This window comes from Alosa pseudoharengus, unplaced genomic scaffold (genome assembly GCF_046254945.1).
Source record: "Alosa pseudoharengus isolate Yale_2024_CS ecotype anadromous, Long Island Sound unplaced genomic scaffold, YU_APseudo_1.1 YU_APseudo_1.1_scf_6, whole genome shotgun sequence".
In the NCBI taxonomy this organism is placed as follows: domain Eukaryota; kingdom Metazoa; phylum Chordata; class Actinopteri; order Clupeiformes; family Clupeidae; genus Alosa; species Alosa pseudoharengus.
The window spans coordinates 12,965,875-12,986,275 of record NW_027468848.1 but is presented as its reverse complement, the minus strand read 5'-3'; the positions used below and the strand labels follow the sequence as shown (position 1 = coordinate 12,986,275).

Here is a 20,401-nt window from a genome sequence, read left to right as displayed (position 1 = left end):
TTATGAAATGAGTCATTTATTTCCCTCAAGGGCATCAAAATGAACCAACTCAGACATTGTCAAAGACCAACTAAAAGCATAGGAACCACTTTCATACATTCCCTTACACTCACATGATGAGATTTTGGTCACATGGGCCTTTTTGGTGCAAAATGAAACCAAAACTATAACTCAATGTGAATGTCCAAAACAAAAGACAGTATTTTCACTCCAAAACTGTAACTCAGTGTGAATGTCCTAAACAAAAGACAGTATTTTCACTCCAAAACTGTCAAAAGTGGCCCAACAACAGAGACAACACTGATAAACAACAACACATCTCTACACTCCTGCGCTGCTGTCTCCTGCCAACTGCACCTGCTTGGTGAAAGTCACACAGGAAGATAGGCAGGGACTGAGGTCTTAAACTCCAAAAACACCCATAGGCATATTGAGGAACTCAGAACAGAACAGAGAACAGAAAGCACAACCAATTTACATGACAAATCTCCTGATACAGGCTTATCAAAATAAACATGTAACAATAATAACGGTAGTTTGTTGTTGCAAAGAAACATAATATTTCAGTCAGAAATAACAAGTGAATAACAAAATAAGAAAAATAAATCATGAAATGCTAGAGGGTTCCAGTTCACATGCAATGGTGACGAATCAACAGGCACCAGGTCACCTGACGGGGACTCTGTCCTTCATCGGCAGCCATTATTTATCATCAATCAACCAATCAATCAATAAAGTAACCAATCAATCAATCATTCTCCATCCTTTTAGTTTTACAATCACACAATAAAGGCAGAAATGTGTAACAGGGTTTTTTTTTTAATACAGAAACATATATTTTAACAGGAGATGGTCGACCAAACACACAGTTTGCAGCTGACTTGTAACACTCACACACAGCATCACTGCAAACACATAAACTTCCCCTCAGTGTACCTGGAATTCAGGCAGTCAGAGTTGGAGAGAGGATTTAGTCCAAACACACAAGCCAACCTCCGTGGAAAATATGTACACTTAGAAATATAGGCTGAGTTAAGAATGAATGTGGATGACCATCTTTGAACAACTCAATGTCAGGTTTGCCTGAAATGAATGACTTTTTAATCAATCAACACATTGTATCCTGAAAAATGTCAGCAACATATAAGGACTATGTAACAGTATAGTACAAAAGAAAGTAAATACAACTCTGGACCAGGGGTAGCTATCTGAACCCCAAACTGTGAAAGGCGGCTGTACCCCATCTACACAGGTCACAACGATCCTGCTCTGACATCCAATGTGACAGACGGTCACCAATGCAGGTCAAACTAAATCAGATCTCTCAACATCTCAACTGTGAACATCATCTGTCTGCTATCATGCATCTCATCAGCATCAAGTATATCTGGATTAACAACGCAAAGCTTTTGTGGTGAATCCAATTCACTTCTTCTGCCAAGAGATTCACTGTCTGTAAAGTGTGATGGGTCCAGTCTTGTGGAAATGCTAGCGTGCCACTTCAAACTAAGGTCTTCATGAACCCATCAAACGTTTCTTCACTTTGATGTTGGTTTGTTGACCCTAGTCTGTTCCTACAGTACATGCAGGGGAGCCCTCCACACACCTGATCCACTCATAAAAATGACATGTGGGAATCATATATTAACTGAATCCGAGGGTGCTGATTCACAAAAACAAAAACACAAAAAAATAAAGAGGAGGTGGAGACCTTCAACCCTAGCAGGAATCCAACACACACAGGAAAGTATCACAAAATATTTACTAATGATAATAAGACCTTTCACCCTGTGGATCCGAAGGACACTTAGTTTATTTCTGTACTCAGCATACCTGCATGTAGGAACCAATGTGGCACACAGTTTAGCTGAAGCTTGCTACAGGTGCTTTGCAAAGTGGTCAGGTTTCATTAAATCAAGCAAAACAAAAAACAAAAAAACACTAAAAGATGTGAACCATGCCAAAACATGAAAGAGTATGGCAGGACTGTTTACTGAATAATTTTGTTCCGAGTTCCTGATATTCATCCAAACTAGCCGCATAAACAGCGATTTCTAACAACAATAACTGCACAACAAAACCTTTCTGATAAATTATCCGGCATGGGTGCAACTATCTGAAGCACATATTGCCCACTTCTCTTCTCTCTCTGCTGGTGACACTGGAATGAAGGTTCCGCTAAGCATGCAGCTGCCTCTGACAGTGAAAGGCCTCACGGATGCTGGCGCCATGACAACCTAAGCCTCAGACCTCACCACACCACTGGATCTGGCTCTGGCTTCTGAGAGGGCTGTCACTCAAGTTAGTTCAGGACAAGACACTTGAGAGGTCTTCAGCTGATCTCGATGATCCATGGCACCAGAGACACCAAGGCAGGAGCCACAGAAATGCAGGCTGCCCTATAAGTGCTGTCTTCACAGCCAGTGAAGAAATCTGAGTCCATAAGTCATCAAGGAGTGGCCCACCTTATAGTTCAAGGCGTACACAAAACCATTAACCACACATGCACATCCTTGCATGTGTATTAAGCATAAAGTTTCACATGTAGTGTCTTGTTTTATCTTCTAGAAAATATCTGGTTCTATCAGATGGTCTGCATAAGTTCAGAGTATAGTTGGAGATCAGGCAGTAGACCAGAATAAAGACTAACCCATAAGTTACCCTGTGGGGGAATTCTTTTCTCAGAGGACTGAAAATGCTATGGGTTAACCATCAACCGTCACTGTGTCAACATCTCTGTGTCAACGTCTCTGTGTCAACTCTCTCCTTGTCTCTTATGACTGCTACAGTGGGTGGTACGTCTACAACGCTCTTTCCCTGGCAAAGCCAGTGAATTGTGCTGGCAGTCTTAACAGATGCAAAGCCTCATCCCAAAGAGTAAAAGCACAAATACAGACTGATCCCACACACATGCACACAAACATTCACTCAAGTTGGAATGTGGCATAATCTGATTTGAGCCCACTCAAGAACAAACAAAAACATTAGAAAAAAAGGCATTATAAATTGTGTCTAACGGCACCAAACATCCATATGTAGGAATCATAAATAAAGACAGATTTTGTTTAATTGCTATAGAACCAGTAAGATTAAAATCTTTGAAAGGCAGAAGGTAGGTCCGCTTAAGGTGACTCGTCAAGGAATAAGAGAGAGACATGAGTCCATTCTGAGCTGGATGTGGGTGAGAGGTTACATGTGTTGCAGGTGGCGTGTGTGTGCGTGTGTGTGTGTGTGTGTGTGTGTGTGTATGGAGCAGGTCCTCCCAAATGTCCACACCACGCAGACAAACTGCTTTCTGCTCCATCCACAGTCTCCGGAGTCTACTGACCTCCATTGTAGGCATAATCTGCTTTGTTGTGCATGATGAGTTTGTTGTCCACAAAGTAGAAGCTGTCTGACCTAGTCTCATATGGATGCTCAACCATCTGACGGACTGAGAGAGAGAGAGAGAGAGAGAGAGAGAGCGAGAGAGATAGACCGAGAGGGAGAGAGAGAATAAAGAGGAGGGAAGCATTGAGAAGTGTTTGATTGAGGAGGAGACAGAAACAGAGAGAAAACAGCATTATGACATTGGAAAAATATGAGACAGAGCATTAAAAGAGAATGCAATATGTTTGGTAAGCAATAGGTAATGAGTAAGTAAGTAAAGTACTCTTACAAATTGATAAGCACTTGTACAACAGTAAGAGAAAGGAAAACAGTGATGTAGACAACAGTTGTAACACCCAAAGATGAACCTAGTGTAGCAATGTTAGCTTAACTCACTCATGTCTTCGGGGAGCTGTGGGAACTCGTAGATGTGCTCGCACGTGTTGCGGCTGTTGGGGATGCAGAAGCCAAAGTCAAAGTCGAAATTCTTGAGCAGGCGATCCTGGAAATAGTGCCTCTCGATCATCCGGAAGTTTTGCACCGGCCGTTCTCCCACCGTGAACTCCACCCTGAAAGGGGAAGGGAATAAAGAAGAAACACAGAAGTGTTAAGGGCAAGACGTTACTAATCAGGGGTGTGTTTCCCAAAACCATAGTTGCTAACCTGTTAGCAACTTCGTTGGTTGGCAATGGGAAATTGCATCGCAACCAACAAAGTTGGTTAGCAACTATGGTTTTGGTAAACACACCCCAGAATGACAAACTAATAAGGCAGACAATAACTGTTTAAATGGACATATTAACTTTGAGTCTTGTTTAAAGCAACACGAAAGAGTTTTTTGTAACTTAAACTAATGCTTCCAAAATCATTTCAGTGGTTCATCAACTTGTAACAGGGTGAACGGCACTTCTGCATTCGCTTCACAGCCCTCTATCGGCTATAACCGCACTATGTAAGTTTGCCAGATCGGGTAGCGGATCTGTGGTTCGATGGAATGAGACATAAGAAACTACAAATTTGACTTGCGTTTGATGTCGCAATACATTGTAATCATGCAACATATTCTACCTTGTCTGTGGACATTGTTATTTGCAAAGCCGGTGCTGGATAAACAAATAGTGTGCGTGCGACAGAGGGAAAGTTCTTTAGTGTTGCTTTAAAATGTTATACTGCCCTCTATTGCATTAAGTTGGTCCATAAGGGTGAATAAGGAACGAAAAAGGGCAACTGGACAAGTGGATAGGTAGGCTAACTTCCTGAATTAATCAAGTGGCCCTTTCTGCATGTGTAGTATGACAGTGCTGAGAACTCACGTGGCTCCAACAGTGCGCAGCCTAAGGAATGCTGGGGTGAACTGATAACGCACAAAGCGCCCTGCACTGGAATCAACGTCTCCATTTTCATCTCCGTCTTCATCCAACAGGTCTGTCAAAGCAGTATTTGTAGAGGAGAGAGATGGGAGATGTGTGTGTGTGTGTGTGTGTGTGTGTGTGTGTGTGTGTGTGTGTGTGTGTGTGTGTGTGGAAGAGGCATAACGTGTGATCATATGGTGTCACATGGTGTAAAGTACTATGCTCAAACTTGCCAGGTAAGCAAGCAGTAATGGTAATGGTAAAGAGTATCTGTTCTGATACCACTCTAGTGTAATCACATAAAAGCACCACCTACCACAGTTTGGAGGCTTGGCAATCTCAAAGAGCACTGTATTGGTTTCCAGGTCTCTAATCTTGAAGCGTATGAAGTCAATGTTGTAAATGTTGTCTTCTGGCTTGCAAAGGTAGTCTGAGAAGTGGAGTTGGGACAGTCAGCATAGTACAAAAAGGTGATGTTGAACTAGGCCTATTACACAAAGCAGTCTAAGATGTGGAAAACAACAACAAAAAAGATAATATGCTCCTGTAAACCAACTGAAACAGTCAGTAGAAAATAACTTGGAAGTTCTGGATGTATTGCTGTTGATGTATGAAGTAAGCAAGGACAGCACTCTCAGTTCTCTTTCAAACTTTTTAATCGCCAAATTAAAAGTTTGAAAGAGAACTGAGAGTGCTGTCCTTGTTTACTTCATACATTATCACTATATGAGGGATTCAGCACCTGGTTAAGTTAATACCAGCAAGTCAGTAAGTGTGAGCGCGTTGCTTCATATATTTGCATTGCTGTTGATCCATCTTATAGAGCAGCGGTTCTCAAACTGGGGGGCAAAACACATTGCAAGAGGGGCGGAAAGGTTACAGACATTTCACCAACAAAATGCACAATTTCTAGTGGGGCATGTGACTATGGACCTTATTAAAATGCAAGGGACATGATTTAGCCTACAGTTGCATCAACAGACACCACTGTCTTCAGCTTGGCCAATAAAAAAAAAATAAACAAAATGTATAATTTGAAATCTATATGACCGCTTCGGTATAGGTCAATATTCTCTGCAAATTCCACAGATTTACACGTAAAGTAGCCTAATTAAATTCAGAGCTTGAGTCGGTTCAGCATACAAATTTCATCCATTATTTCAACCAAACTACAGTAATGTTTTCATGATTGGTCTTATGGTGTGGTCATGGGGCCTGGGAATAATGGAAACGTTCCCAGTAATGATACTATTCTACCAACTGTAAATGTTTATGTTTATGAATATGGGAAAAAACATGGATGGCACAACAAAGGTTAAAATATCCGCACATTAATCCTAAATAAACAACTGTATTTGCTCAAAAGTATGGCGTCACGGTGATAGTGAAATAAGGACATGCATCTTTCAAGTGACAAAAACTGCAAATTGCCAATTGGCATTGAAATAGCTGAACATCAAAGTCCGCATGGACTACTGAAATACAAAGTGACACAAAGTAATGAGAAGTCCCCAACTGGGAAACTCAGGTTTGGTCCCCAAATTATGTGCCATTCACATGGACTTTTCCGCTGGGAAAAATGTATTTCCCATTACTCCCAAACCCATTAACGCACTAATAATTTCTAATTCCATACAGTGTACAACAAGAGTTGAGGTTAGGCCTACTACAGCATCATCATTGTGAAGTGATGTGATCTTATATATGTCTGTCCTTACGCTCATTTGACTTCATGCAGCGCTGCGCAGAGTTGGAACGTGATGCATGCTGGACTTTTGCAAAAATGTTCAGCATGCCATCCAGCATGCAATGCAAACACGTCCAGTATGAATCACGTTCAGCCATATCTGCGCAGGGCTGCATAAACTAGAAAGAACCTATTGATTCCTCCATCCTTATTGCATCCTTATCCTTATATATCCCTCCTCGTTTCATTCGCGTGGTTATTTAGGTACTTGTGTATTTAGGAGGAGGGGTCAGGACATAAGAAAGGAAGGGGGGTGAGAAGGAGCCCTAAATTCGACAGTTACGAGATACTTTCTGCCTTTGTCAATTCGAAGTGGACCCAGATTTCTATGAAAACAGAGCGGATGTATTTTACCAGTTCAAAGCAGGCGAGGCACAAGTAACGTAGCATTGTCTGTTACGTTACATTGACATAGGTGGTTACGTTGACTTGGCAGTACAAAAAACTTGTCTAACTAGCATGATTTAAAGTTAAATTAGCAATGCAGTTACACGACAAGCTATTCAGATGGTGACAACTGGTCAAATAACAATAGTTAACGTGAATGTGCTACGTACTTACTAACGTTAACGTGTCAACTTAGCTTGGGTTTTTTAAACGTTTCACTCATGTTATTCACTAAAGCCTGGTGTAGTGGTGTTATTATTTACCTCTACATCTAACAATGCACAGCAAGCTAACAAACTGTAACGTTACATTTGACGGTAACGTTAACGTTATGCTAACTTAACGTTATCCTTGCTAGCTCACTTGCCTATCGACTTGCAATTGACGTTACTGTCATTGATTGGATAGCAGCTACTGGTCACTGTAAACAAAGAGGCACTCCATATAAAGTAAACTGGAATATGTAACAGCTTTCTAAAATTACACAATTTAAAGTTAACAGTTATTTACCACGGGTGACAGAGCGAAGACCGAGGACACCGTCTGGAGTAATGTCTTTCCCCAGTGCCCGTAGTTCATCCTCCGTAACAGGCCGTCTATCTGGCTGATTTTTTCGTGATTTCAGCTTTTTTAGAACACCGCCACCTGACTTTCGATCTCTACCAGGGACCGCAGCGTCCGAGCCGTTGACAGTTGCAGCAAAATCATTTCGGGAGCTTTGACTGCTCATATCGCCGATGTTTACTGTGTAGAGCGCGCGCCAGGTACGTATGAAAAATGGAACTTCTCTGAAGTCAAGATGGCGTCGCGCGTCTCTATGGAGAACCTATGCTGAAAAAACTAGCTCGTGATTGGCTAAAAGCACACGTTGGTTACCATAGTTACTCTTATTCTTGCATGCACTTCCTGATTCGTTGTATCTGTAGCTTATCTTTCACCAGCTTTTGAAACATTAATGCAGTTGTCCACAATGTTAAATGAGTGTATTAGATAAATTTCAAGTGCCGTGTAGGTATACAGTTCTTTGAGTGCATGAAAAGTTGGAGGGCTGAACGAAAGTGGAAACATGACAAGCTGCAGATGTCTGAGATTTCAAGACAGTTGGTGTATCAGAAAACTGATAAAGAAAAGGCAGAATGTTTTTCTGATTGTTCCTAAAACCTGCCACAAACCTCTTTTAGCCTACATTTCAGTAGTCTTTTCTATACCCCCACCCCACCTACTTGTCTTGATATGTCCTTGAATAGACAATCTCTGAAATTCTTTGTTGACAAGATTTTTGACCCTTCAAGTGAGTCATCTGTCCTGCTGTCTTAAGCCTTTTTTTTTTTTTTTAATGTAGCAATATGGTCAACTGGTATTGTTTATAAAAGTGCTAAATATGTTTAAAATCACCAGTTGCCCCCCAGTGAAAATAAAATAGCTAAAGCAGCTTTATCCTAAAAAAACCTTGTGGGGCTTCCACAGGCCTAGGCCTACCGAAGATTATATTGACATAAATTAAAATTTGACATATATGTGAACATATAATATTTGCTTTTGGATGTTGTATATGGGACCTAAACCAATCTGAACCTATTAGTTGCCTTTATATATGCAATGCTGCATTGGATAACACTTGCTGAACTACTAAAGTGCATACTTTTTTACATGCAGTCTTTAGAACTTAAGACAACAAGTGGTATTTTGAGTTAACATCAGCCAATTTGCAATTGCGGTATAGGATTAATTTTCTGACATGTCTCAGAGTGGAGCAAAACATGTGGATAATGTTTTATAAAACAATAATCCTTCAAGTCAAGTTAGATAAAAATAGCACATTTATTAAAAAGAAACAGCAGTTATCTGCAGTTCTCAATAGTGATGATTTTTTTTTCTTTCAGATTTTGAGAACAGACTGCTGGGGAGGGGTGTGTTGGAGGTAGGGCTAGGGAGTGCTTGTGATAGCAATTCCTTCTTCAGTCCTCCTGTTCAGGCATCCATAATGCAAAAGTAGCTTGCTAAGGAGTGGGGACCTCTACTCTTAATACAACTTCAACAGTGAATGAAGCTGCATGTCGTAAGATCATAGACAATGAAGTCATGAAAGACAATGAAAACCACCAAGATGCACAATCGACATCCCCATCCAGGTGCCAGTGAGTCTTTGGTTGTCATCTGAAAACTCCTCATACAAGGGTACTCAAAACTGCATAATGTTCAGAATACTTTAAATAACTAAAACAGAATAAGCATGCAGCCAAGAGTCAAACAGACAGAAAGATCACGTACCACAAAATGGTAAAGTATATATGCATGTATTAAAACAAAAAAATCAAGGCGACAGGCAACAGAATTAAAATAGAATTACAACAAATGACAGAAAATATATGCTTTAAAAATACCAGGCAGTGCAAAAAAAAAAAAAAAATCACACCAAGAACAACAATCATAACAATCATTCAAAAGGAAACAAAATCCTGAGGAGCAAACATGATGAGAAAAATATATATATAAGCAACGAATCCGTATTACATTTCAATTCAACACAAATCCCCATTTGCTTAAGTTACACAATAAAAAAAAAGGCTGAAAGAAACCCTCAAGTTCAAACCCAAGCTTTTAATCTTCACTTTCTGACAATCAGTCAGGGTGTCTGTGTCTCTCTCATCCAGAAATAGTTCTACTTTGCGTTCTAGCACCTGCCTCAATCATAAAGGCCACTTTTTACAAAGGGAAGTCAGCTATCCATTCCAGAAACAAAAACAATCCCCAAAACCACACAAAGATATCATAAAGAAGATTAACCGCTTGGCACACTTCAGTGAGTGTGATATTGTACCTTATATACACACACGCCTTGTGTAATATATTTTTTTCTTGCTAAAAGAAGAAACATTTATAACAAACAAAACAACTAACTTTGGTGCTGATTTAAATTATTTTTTTTCTTCAAAAGGTGCTTTCATTTTATCTTAACGATTGCTGCATGTTAAAATTACAACTGTTAAAAAACAAAATAACCCCTAACTCAAACCTGCAGAAATTAGACACTCACTCTCTATCTCTCTCAACTGTAGAGCAAAAAATCCCAGAAATAAAAAGACAGGCAATTAAGATCTCTGGGAGCAAAGACGTTTTCAAGTTCACCAGCGTCAACATAAGCAAGGGTTGGGTGAAGTGGATTGTGGGAGTTTGGGGGGATAGAACTCACATAGAACACTGTGCAGAGGGAAGAGCCATCTTGTCCTAAACTGTATGTGGATGGAAAACGATATTTTGTAAAGGAGTCAAATCAAGCTCATCAGGAATGAAAAGTAAGTGTGGGGGGACCATGGTTTTGAAGATGACTACAGAGTGAAGGGTGGTCATACTGATCAAATGTTTCCTCTAAACTCGCATATCCTTAACGTAACAAAAAAAAAGTGACCAGTCAGCATGTCAAAATCAGCAGAAGTGTATATGAAACTATTTAAAAATGGGGGACACATGACTGAAGCCAAATTAAATTATTTGATTCCAAACGAAAACCCCTACTGATTAGATCATCCTACATGTCTTTTCAGAATAGCATCTCAACATTGGTCACTGAGATCGGAAGCCCTTTGCTGAAGTCAGCACTGCTACTAACATTGGTCAACATTTTGGGTGACCGCTGACCTGCATTATGTGACTTGGATGACTGAAGGCTTGTAAAAAAGCCTGGAAAACAGGCCACAAGTCTTCAAGACTGACCCATGAAAACTACCTGATGAGAAGCACAACAGAAAACGTGTGAGCAAATGGTCAAAAGCTCTAAGAAGCAATGGGTAATGATAAAGGCAGTTGTGGTGATGCTGAGGACTGGGATAGAGCTATATGGCACAAGGGTAAACACAAGCAAGAAAGAAAGTGCACACACACACACACACACACACACACTTTGAGCAGCTATGTTGTTCTCTGCCCCATGATGGGGGCAATTCTTCTAACCTGTAAATAAACTGCCACAACCAAAAGAATAGCACAGAGGAATCATACACTAAGGAGCGGGACAGTCTCAGCAGGGGGTAACAGAAAATGGATGCAGTCTTCAAAGAAAATTGAAGGAAAAAAAAAAAAGGCTGAACCAACACTGTGAAAGATTGAGAATCCCAGTCAAAGATGATGAGCACCAGCATTCAATGCTGCTTAAGGGATTGGTAGAACCTTCAATAAACTTCACACAAAGTTAAAGACAACCTGGAGAAAAATGCCAATATTTTTTAGTCTTGACACTCAAAGTTAACTGTTGATTAACTGATTAAGGTTGTGAGCCGATGGAAGTTGATATAATATCTGATCAGAATGACCCACTAGCAACATTTATGCCTTTATAAATAAAATATACAACGAAAAGACACAAAAGATAGTTCAGCTGGCAGCATTTTGGCAAGAAATATCTTAATTATGAACTAGTACCGCTTTTCTTTCTCTATATCCAACAAATCAATCCTGGCACAAGAGGTGTTCAGAGGTTTTATAAACACTTCAAGCAGCTCTACAGCTTGGACATGGTGAGGTGACATTAAATAACCGCAAAAATAACGACAAAATCACGCAAGAACTCAAGATGGAATGAAAGGCATGGCAACAGCCCTGAAATAAACAACAAGGCCATTACATTAGCAGTACTATGCTCTTCAAGAGCCATTCCCTCTCAATCTGCGCAATCCACTGCCACTACAAGAAATAATAATAAAAAAGACGCTTTTGGGAGACTTGTGTACCTTTCCTGCCTCCGAAGAGGTACGCAGATTTGCAGTGACAATCCCGAGAACCTGTCGACTTTGTGGCATCTTCCCATTCCCGCACCAGTGACAAATGGCAAGACCGGAGGGTGAAAAAGGCGGTAGCCGAAAAGCCACGGAGTCCCCTCGAGAGTGAGCCCTGCGGATTCTCGTCGAACCAGACAAACTAGGATTCCCTGACCAATCAGTCCTGTCTGGCGTGCTCTGCTCGGCGTTCAGCAGTCCCACTGAAGTGTGCATGTGTGTGTGTGTGTGAGTCAGGATTGTGGAGAACCTGCTAAACCTTGCCCAAGCCCCAAATACTTGCACTCCCTCTATTCACTCTCACCCGCCCCACCCCGCCCTACCCCTGTCCCTTCTCAGCCCTTCTGTGACAGCAGTCAACGAAGAAGCAGTTTCTGAAGTCACAAGCCAATTTCTTTTCTTTTTCTCTTTTCGTTTAGTGATCAGCTTTCACTTTACCCATCCCTTCATTTACATGCCCCCTTTCCCCCTCCCCCTTCCTCCTTTCACACCTGTGCAGACTACCCCCTCCAACCGTTCACCCCCCTACCACCTCCTTCACAGTCTTATGTCCATCACCGGCTGACTCCCTGCCCTTTCCTCTCCTCTCCTCCTCCCTCGGGGTCTGTGGCTCTCTCACAGCCGGCAGAGGCAGAAGAGCGTGGGGATAAAGACTCCGAAGGCCACCAGGATTGGAAACATGAGGCTGCTGTTGTCGGCGGCGTACGGATTCGGCGTGCGCGGGCCCGACTGCACGCGGTTTTTGGAGGCAGCGGAGGGACTCTTGCGGCTGCCATCGTCGGGCAGATCCAGGTCTTCCTCATCGATTTCCCCAGGCTCCGGCTTATCAAGCATGCCAGGGTGAGGCTGCAGCTTTGGAACATCTGGGGGTTAGGATTGTGTATGTGTGTGTGTCAGAAAGATAGAGAGAGAATATACATAAAAACGTAATGATAAAGACAGATTAAAAACTCCACCTTTGGACAAGAAATCAAACTTAAATGACCCATTAATAAATCTAACTCAGAAGGTCAAGTGAAATGGATTCAGTGATAAAACAGCTTGATTTTCCCCTAATAAAACCAGAAAACGACAACTGAAATGAAATGAGAAAAACAGATATTGCACAAGTAATTTCATTACACAGTACGATATGGAAAGTCCTGATCAGACAAAAAAGTAAGCCACAATTATGTTGCAATATTCCATGTGGTTAACCACAAGCACAGAAATGCAGGATTTTAAAAAATGGTACAATCCAAAAGGACCAGCAATTCTTTTCACTCACCTTCTAGTGTGCCCTTCATCACATACAGTCCACATACCTTAGGGTTGTCATAGTAACCCTAAAAATGAACAGTTGAAAGAGTCAGATGAGGATGAACTTTGATACAAAAATTTGCCAAATGGGGGTTAATAAAATCAGGTTCATAACCATGGCTGAAACAAAAAAAAAAAAAACAGTAAATCCCGTGCTCCTCTAGTAGTAAATTGTACTCCTTTATGGCGATAGAAAAGTGCCATAATGCACTCGAGCGATAAAACATGCATACGGGCGTATTATATTATTTCACACTCGTAGATATTCTCTGCGCGCGCAGGCAAATACTCTCTGCGCGCACGCACTCAGAGGAAACTGCTCCCCGAGCGAGGATAAATATGCTGCGAGCGAGGAGGAATCTGACCAGCGCTCACTCGAAAATCACTCAGCTCTCTCGAAGTTGATTTCTGCTCGCGCGAAGTGAATTTCTGCTCTACTTGGGGGCGGTAACCAGGTTTGGTACTAGCTCTGCTGTGATTGGCCGTGTTTGAAGAGTGAAATTTGATTGACAGCCCTCCTCAGACTATTTACATAAATTAAGAAAGCCAATGCTATGGTCATCACTATGGTCAGATTGATTTGTTTAGATCCAGTGGAATTGCTGCCTAGACAACGCTATGTCAAGGCTTTGGTACTCTATTGGAAAACAATACAGGGGGTTGCGTACTCAGCTTTAACATTCTTTGACTTTCAACCAAAAGTGAAAATACAGTAAGTTTTGATATTAAGTAATATTACAAACAGGATGAGACAAGTACACTGCAAAAAATAAAATCTAACCAAGTGTTATTAAGAAATAAAAAATCTATTTGGTATTGTTTTTCGTGGGAAGAGACGTACCGAACACTCTCTTGAATAGTGCTGCCACTAACGACTAATTTTCTAACGACTAATCTTTCGACTAATTTTTCGATTAGTCGACTAATCTAAACGACTATTTTTTTTTAAATTAAGTGTTTGTTATTTTGTTGTGTACTTTTTATTTTGAACTCAAGTAAAGGGAAAACGTAAAATATATATCCCCCTACTTTTGTTAGAAGCTGTATTACTGTAAGTAAACTGTTCAAAAACATTATGTATTAAAAAAAAAACAGCCATTTAAAATGCTACCTTCAGATCTACAGTAATGTCAGACCTTTGATAGACTTTATTTGTATGCCAGTGTTGCCATCGACATAGAAAACTTCTTTGACCTGAGGCCCGGTCATGGCATACTTTGGGGTCATAGGGCCCACCTACATGAACCCACCCCCCATCAAATTATCATTATATCACATCACAATTATTATTGTTATGCTATATTGTTATACATGCACTTCAAAGCAGCCAGTGTTTAAAGTGCTAACATTGTTCACAAAAAGTTTGAAAACATGCACATCAGAGGACTGCTTTACTAACGTAAAATATAATTAGAATAGTTCCATTGCTTTTGCATGGTTGCATGATAAATACTTCTCAAAACAACAGCAATTATATGGGTGTCATCGTTTTGGGATGTTTCCCTCATGCAAGCATCATATACTGGTAGGCAAATGGAAAGAATATTTACATATTTAATTATGCCACAAGCTTTTGACCACGTTATTCAAATTTGACTATACAATACTCTAGATAGTGTATTATAGTCTGTGCTCTGTTTTTATGGAAGTTGCATAAATCCACATTGTTCTATTAAATGTAGTTTCATAATTAAATAGCTTTCCAATAGGTTGAATTGGAGATTTGCTACCAACGTTATCAAGTGGTTTCAGTTTCTCTCGCGCTAGAATGAACGCTCATACCACCATTTAATTGTATGCATCTATGTTTGATGACACCAAATTAGCAAGTAATTCATACTGATTGCAGAAAAGTTTGTTTTCTTTTTCTGTCGGTCCGCGGTTCCTTGATCAATTGCGCAGCAAATTATCAGACGAAGCGCCGGGAATAATTTCACTCCGCGGCTCCGGACCAGCAATGTCCACGTTACGGCCGGTGCTGGTCCGCGCGGCCCATAGTTTGAGAAACGCTGGACTTTGAAGGGCGACAGGAGTTGAGGACTTTGCAAATGAGCCTAACATCAGCATGTTCAAAACAAGTAGGCTACAGGCACTTTGCGCGTCTTACCACATACTATAGGTTACTTCACTTTATCAGTTGGCTTGAACGCTAAAAAAATATGCGTCGTGACTTACTCCTAGATTGTATAGAGTCCATCAAGCATTGGATGTCTAACAATTTCCTTCAACTCAACGACAGCAAGACCGAGGTGGTAATTTTCGGCTCCCCTAAATCAATACCCACAGTAGCTGACAGTCTATCACACCTCTCCCCTTTTGTTAAACCCTCTGCAAAAAGCCTTGGGGTTATCTTGGAGCCTGACCTGTGTTTTAAAAAGCAGATTAATGCTGTCATAAAAAATAGCTACTATCAGCTGAGAGTGATCACCCGGCTCAAGCCCTCGCTGTCCTTTAAAGATTTTGAAACAGTTATCCATGCATTTATTACATCTCGGCTGGATTACTGTAACGCACTTTACTTTGGCCTCCCCCAGAACCAGCTTGCCCGCCTGCAGTTGGTGCAGAATGCTGCTGCCCGGCTTTTAACAGGCACCAAGAGGCAGGAACACATCACCCCTGTCCTCTCCTCTCTGCACTGGCTCCCTATTTGCTTTAGAATCCAGTTTAAAATGCTCCTTCTAGTTTTTAAGTCCCTCCATGGCCAGGCCCCTATATACATCTCAGACATGCTACAGCATTGCTCTGCATCCAGGCCCCTCAGGTCTACTGACAAAAATATTCTCCATGTTGGCCGGTCCCGCCTGAAGCAAAAAGGGGATCGTGCTTTTGAAATTGCAGCTCCACGCCTCTGGAACGGTTTACCTCCCGATATCAGATCTGCTCCCATGACTGCTGCTTTTAAATCTAGACTTAAAACCTACCTATATACATTGGCCTTTGCCTCTTAGATCTTCTTTTCTTTTATCTTGCTTTTATTGTACTTCATGTATACTAGACTCACTCTATGTATCTTATTAATCAATGCCGTCAGTGTTGCAACTGTACACTGCGTGCAGATGTTTTTCTTTTTTGTATATTGGAATGCCAGTGTTGCAACTGTACACTGCGTGCTTTATTTATTTATCTATTTTTTCTAGCTAGTCACTGTACAGCACTTTGGTCAGTTTTGCACTGCTTTAAATGTGCTTTATAAATAAAAATGACTTACTTACTTACTTACTTATTGACCATGGGAAATGACATGCACCTTGATTGTTGATATCACGGGCGGCGGCATGTTCGGTTTAACGTTTTTTTGTATGAATGAATTACAGTAATGACACGCCATTGCGTTGTCAACGTGAGACACTTCACTTCATTAATTTCAATTTCCACAATAGGCTACTATATTAGTCAGAGTCTGGACTAGCGTAACCTACTAGCTTAGCTCCCCCCACTTAGCTCTGCCTAATAATTAATTGCGCTGAAAGCAGGCAGGCACGCAGCTTTGCTGCTGGCGTTAACACTTGCGTGCATAGTGGGGTTTAAAACATGCCAAAGTCTTAGTAGCCTGTTTAACATCCAAAGACAGTCATTGTACTTTTCAAGAGTTAATAACATAGAGTTAATATAACATTACAGCCGTGTGAGACCAAAAATAAATAGGCGGTCAATAGTAAAACGACTCTTCGACTAAAAAAATTGCCGTCGACTAATTTTCATGGTCGATTAGGTCGACTAAGTCGACTAATCGCGGCAGCACTACTCTTGAAAGATCATTTTGATTAATTTAAGGACTTTGACTTATTTTAAGGAATCTGCAGACAAATTTGCTTGTTTCCAGGAGACATCTTAATTTAAGAACAGTTTGACTTATTTTAAGTCAAATGATTTTACGAGAAAGCGCTAGGTCTCTTTATACTGAAAACAATACCAGCTAGAATTTTAGAACACTTGGTTTATTTAGATAAGCAGTTTTTGCAGTGTAAAGTCTCTGATCTTAATACAGGATTTTAAGTAAATTATTGTAATATATAATAATAATAATAATAAAAAGGTCCAAGCAAGGTAATGGTATCCTTCCTCACCTTAACAAATTCTACTGTGAGCTTGCCATTGAAGGTAGAGACTTCCCTTTGCACGCTCAGTTTGCCCCTCTTTATGGAAAAGGCCACAATTTCATCATGTGCTGTGCTGTGCCCAACACGCTCAAAGATGTCCAGGTCCTTCACTACGGTATGGCCATTTAGACGCACATCGAAAACCTGAGAGAACATTGCATGCAACATAACAAGACTGCAGTTGAAACAGAACAGGCGTGTGTTGCCATAAAACAACTGGAAGGCTGACCATTTGCATATACAAACACAAATGTTTTTTTAAACAAATTTATGTTGAGGCCCTTTTTCAAAACAGCTGAAAGGATAATGATTAGGACACGTTTATTCATCTAGGCATGCAATGTCCTGACTTGAAATGTCATAGAAAATGTTTCAGGACATGTACAGCTAGGATTAGTAGCCCCATAGATCTTAAACAGAAGGCAAACCGATCATGATCTCTCGGACCTAACGGCTATGGGTACATATTGTTTGCAAGACATGGTATTGACATTACATACCCATGTACCAGACACTGTACTTCACTGTGCATCCACAGCAAAAAGCAGGCCTTTTTCTGGCTGTTTTGGTTCATTTTCCAATTGCCGCAACATTTAGTATATATTCAACAATATGTTCAGCAGATAATGGACAGACCTAGTTTCTTCCCAGGGACAAATCTGAAGGTTAGTGCCAGAGCCAGTCATGTAAGACTTACTAGGCAGAGAGTATTTCACTCCAAATGTAGGCTAGGAGGTTACACACATTCTCTTGCAGATGTGAAAGTTTTGACACACAAGAAAACAGCAAGGCTTATTAGAACGACAATTGTGCCAGATAAAAAAGTGAGCTTCAACAAGACTCACCTTCTGTTGTGACTGCGCAAAGTAGACCTCTGCAAACTTCATCACCAGAATGTATTCTCCCTCCTCGCGGATGGGCACCTCGTACCCAAACGTGTCCTCATTGTACCTTTCTGTCTGGTAGAGAATCTGATCCTCTGGGTTGGAGCGTAATATAGGCAGACGCATTCCATAATCAGAGGCTGAAACAGGAGAGAAAGAGAAAAGGGACGATGAGGAGGCAGATCTGATTAATAATAGCAGCACACAGTCACACTCTTTCAACAGTATCAAACCTTAAAAGTCTTACAACTGCACTGCAATAGGACTTGTGCCACTGTGCATATATTGTCTGTGACATTAGGTTGGAGAAAGAATTTTAAAAAAAATGTAAAAAAAATCCGTGAAACTACCATACAAAATCTCCTCACATTTCAATAAAGGGAACAGCTGCACTTATCAATGAGCTGAGTGTTGCACTCGTTGTATTCTGTCATGTTATCACCTCGCGCAGAGAGGAAGTGACAGGCCCTTGCTGTCAGTTACACGTGTACTTCCTTTGCCATAGAGCTAGCTACTTTACTTAACTGTAGCTTTGAGGCCAGGCGGCGTAGTAATAACAGATGTTGATAAAGCAATTTTTCGTTAAGTTGACCCTTTAGTGGAGGGCTGATGTTGATTACTTGCCATAATCATAATCTGTAAAGCCACATCATAGTATTTGTAACTAGCTTTGCCAAGTTACCTATCTAGAACTAGACCAATAACTTCGACTACAAATCACTCAAGCTCCGAAAAAAATGAAATAGGGCCACTGTCACTGAAATAGCACCATTCGATGCTTGTCAACAATCACTCTTTAGTTAAGTTAACGGCTAGCAATTTGAGACGACAGAGAAAACATGTCGATATTGTAATCGATGGAGGGGTATTTAAGATGCATTAACGTTAACTTACACATGCGAATATTCTAGAAACATAACGTTTCAGTAAAGTAAACGGCCATGTCCATGGTCAACATCTACATTAACATTATCGTTATGCAAAACCAATTCTACAGTTCGCATGCTAATGATTCATTCATTCATTTTGCAGCTACACATGCTAATAATAGCTTAGGTTTGGGTTTCACTCATGTTAGCTAGCTTCCCCATAGAGCCTTAACGTTTGAAGATACAACTAGCAAGCGCTGACGGCTACCTTTGCCTTACATTTACAACGAAAACATGTCAACCTATTTCGATACCAAAACACAATATACTCACCTTTTCCAACCTTTCCTTCTAAAGGATCTTTCTTGTAGTGGATGCCATCTGCATCTGTATGAGCCTCTCCGCCAGAATTTACAGCCCATATTACACGTTCGGCAAGGCTTGGGCCCCCTCCTTCTGTCCGACACAGCTCAATCAGGAGGGACAAAACTGCCACCACCAGCCAGCCAACCCCCGGCATCGTTACCCTCCGCATTGCTACACACCGCCGGGAGCAAGCTTCCAAAAACGTGTCGACAAAAACTGAAAACAGAGTAAAAAGGTTACGTTAGCTTCACTCCCCGGCAACCTCTGCAGAAATCCACACAACCCCCATTCAACATGAGGTAACGTAAGGCAGTTGGCGGCTATAGCTAGCTAGCCAACATAGTGAACGCTTCTCAGTGTAACTGCCATTAGCTTACTTGCTAGCTAGACATTTGTAGGTGACCACGCATTGCATACCATACAAACACAGCTCATCAAAGAGGACCAAATCAATTAGGCAGTGCTCACAGTTTGAGGTTGAACAGCTATCCAAAATCCCACAAAGTATAACGTTAGCCAGTTCCGTTTAGATTTCGTGCCTGCTATCCGTAGTTGACTTGTCTCAGTCAATGTGCATCTACCTGTGTTGGCTGTTAGCTTGCTTCCTATTTAAGTCAGGCAGCTAACGTTGACTTCCTCTTACATTGACGCCACTGTTTCCAGCTGTAGTATGCAGAATTGCAGGTATTCTCATAGGAAATTATTGCGTGCAACTGAAAGCCTCTTATGGGTGCCTTTGTAAATTCTAGTAGATTTTATGTGACGGCAATTTGATTCGTAAATTACCACGGGGAAAACTAGACTAACACTAATTGGTATTTCTGCAACTGCCATGCAGGGCCGCACAGTAACGCATCGGCTTCTGTGACTAGTAGAAAGGTGGAATGTAATCTAACTTGATCGTTGGGTCATTGGGGAAGGACAAACAAAACACCCAATCCTGCATCTATCAGGATAACATGTAATTGGTTAGTAATGGGCAGACTATAACCACTAGCAGATTCTGTCAAATCATAGCGTAGGTTACAGTAGGCTATCAACTTTCACTTGAGAGATCAGCTTCATTTAAGGAAACAGAAAACCATTGACCACTGTAGGCCTAATGGAGCTAATTGGCTAATAAAAAACTGTTATTTTTCTCCAAAATATTTAATGGTGTTTAAAAAGATAGGCTAAGGTAGGCTAATGCGCTTAATACTTGAGTGGCCACTGGCATCGCATGGAGAACACTGTTTTAAAAAAATGAGGTGCATAAA

The 20,401-nt window shown here is 40.9% G+C and overlaps 2 protein-coding genes across 3 annotated transcripts; both read right to left on the bottom strand.

Moving 5' to 3' along the window:
- Positions 1-7,638, bottom strand: unc119b (unc-119 lipid binding chaperone B). Its single transcript, XM_076269754.1, has 5 exons — positions 7,366-7,638; positions 5,038-5,151; positions 4,683-4,794; positions 3,766-3,938; positions 1-3,433 (listed from the first exon to the last, which is right to left on the bottom strand). The coding sequence occupies exons 1-5, from the start codon at positions 7,583-7,585 to the stop codon at positions 3,321-3,323; spliced, it is 732 nt and encodes a 243-aa protein (XP_076125869.1). The 5' UTR covers positions 7,586-7,638; the 3' UTR covers positions 1-3,320.
- A 1,019-nt stretch (positions 7,639-8,657) lies between these two features.
- mlec (malectin) lies at positions 8,658-20,000 on the bottom strand. Of its 2 annotated transcripts, none has more exons than XM_076269710.1 (6): positions 19,614-20,000; positions 19,113-19,361; positions 17,872-18,050; positions 16,994-17,170; positions 12,895-12,952; positions 8,658-12,490 (listed from the first exon to the last, which is right to left on the bottom strand). In XM_076269710.1, exons 2-6 carry the CDS (start codon positions 19,312-19,314, stop codon positions 12,243-12,245), a joined length of 864 nt encoding a protein of 287 aa, XP_076125825.1. In that variant the 5' UTR covers positions 19,315-19,361; positions 19,614-20,000; the 3' UTR covers positions 8,658-12,242. The 2 variants fall into 2 exon arrangements, with proteins under 2 accessions (XP_076125825.1, XP_076125826.1); XM_076269711.1 differs by having other exon boundaries at positions 19,727-20,000.
- Between the last annotated feature and the right edge of the window lie 401 nt (positions 20,001-20,401).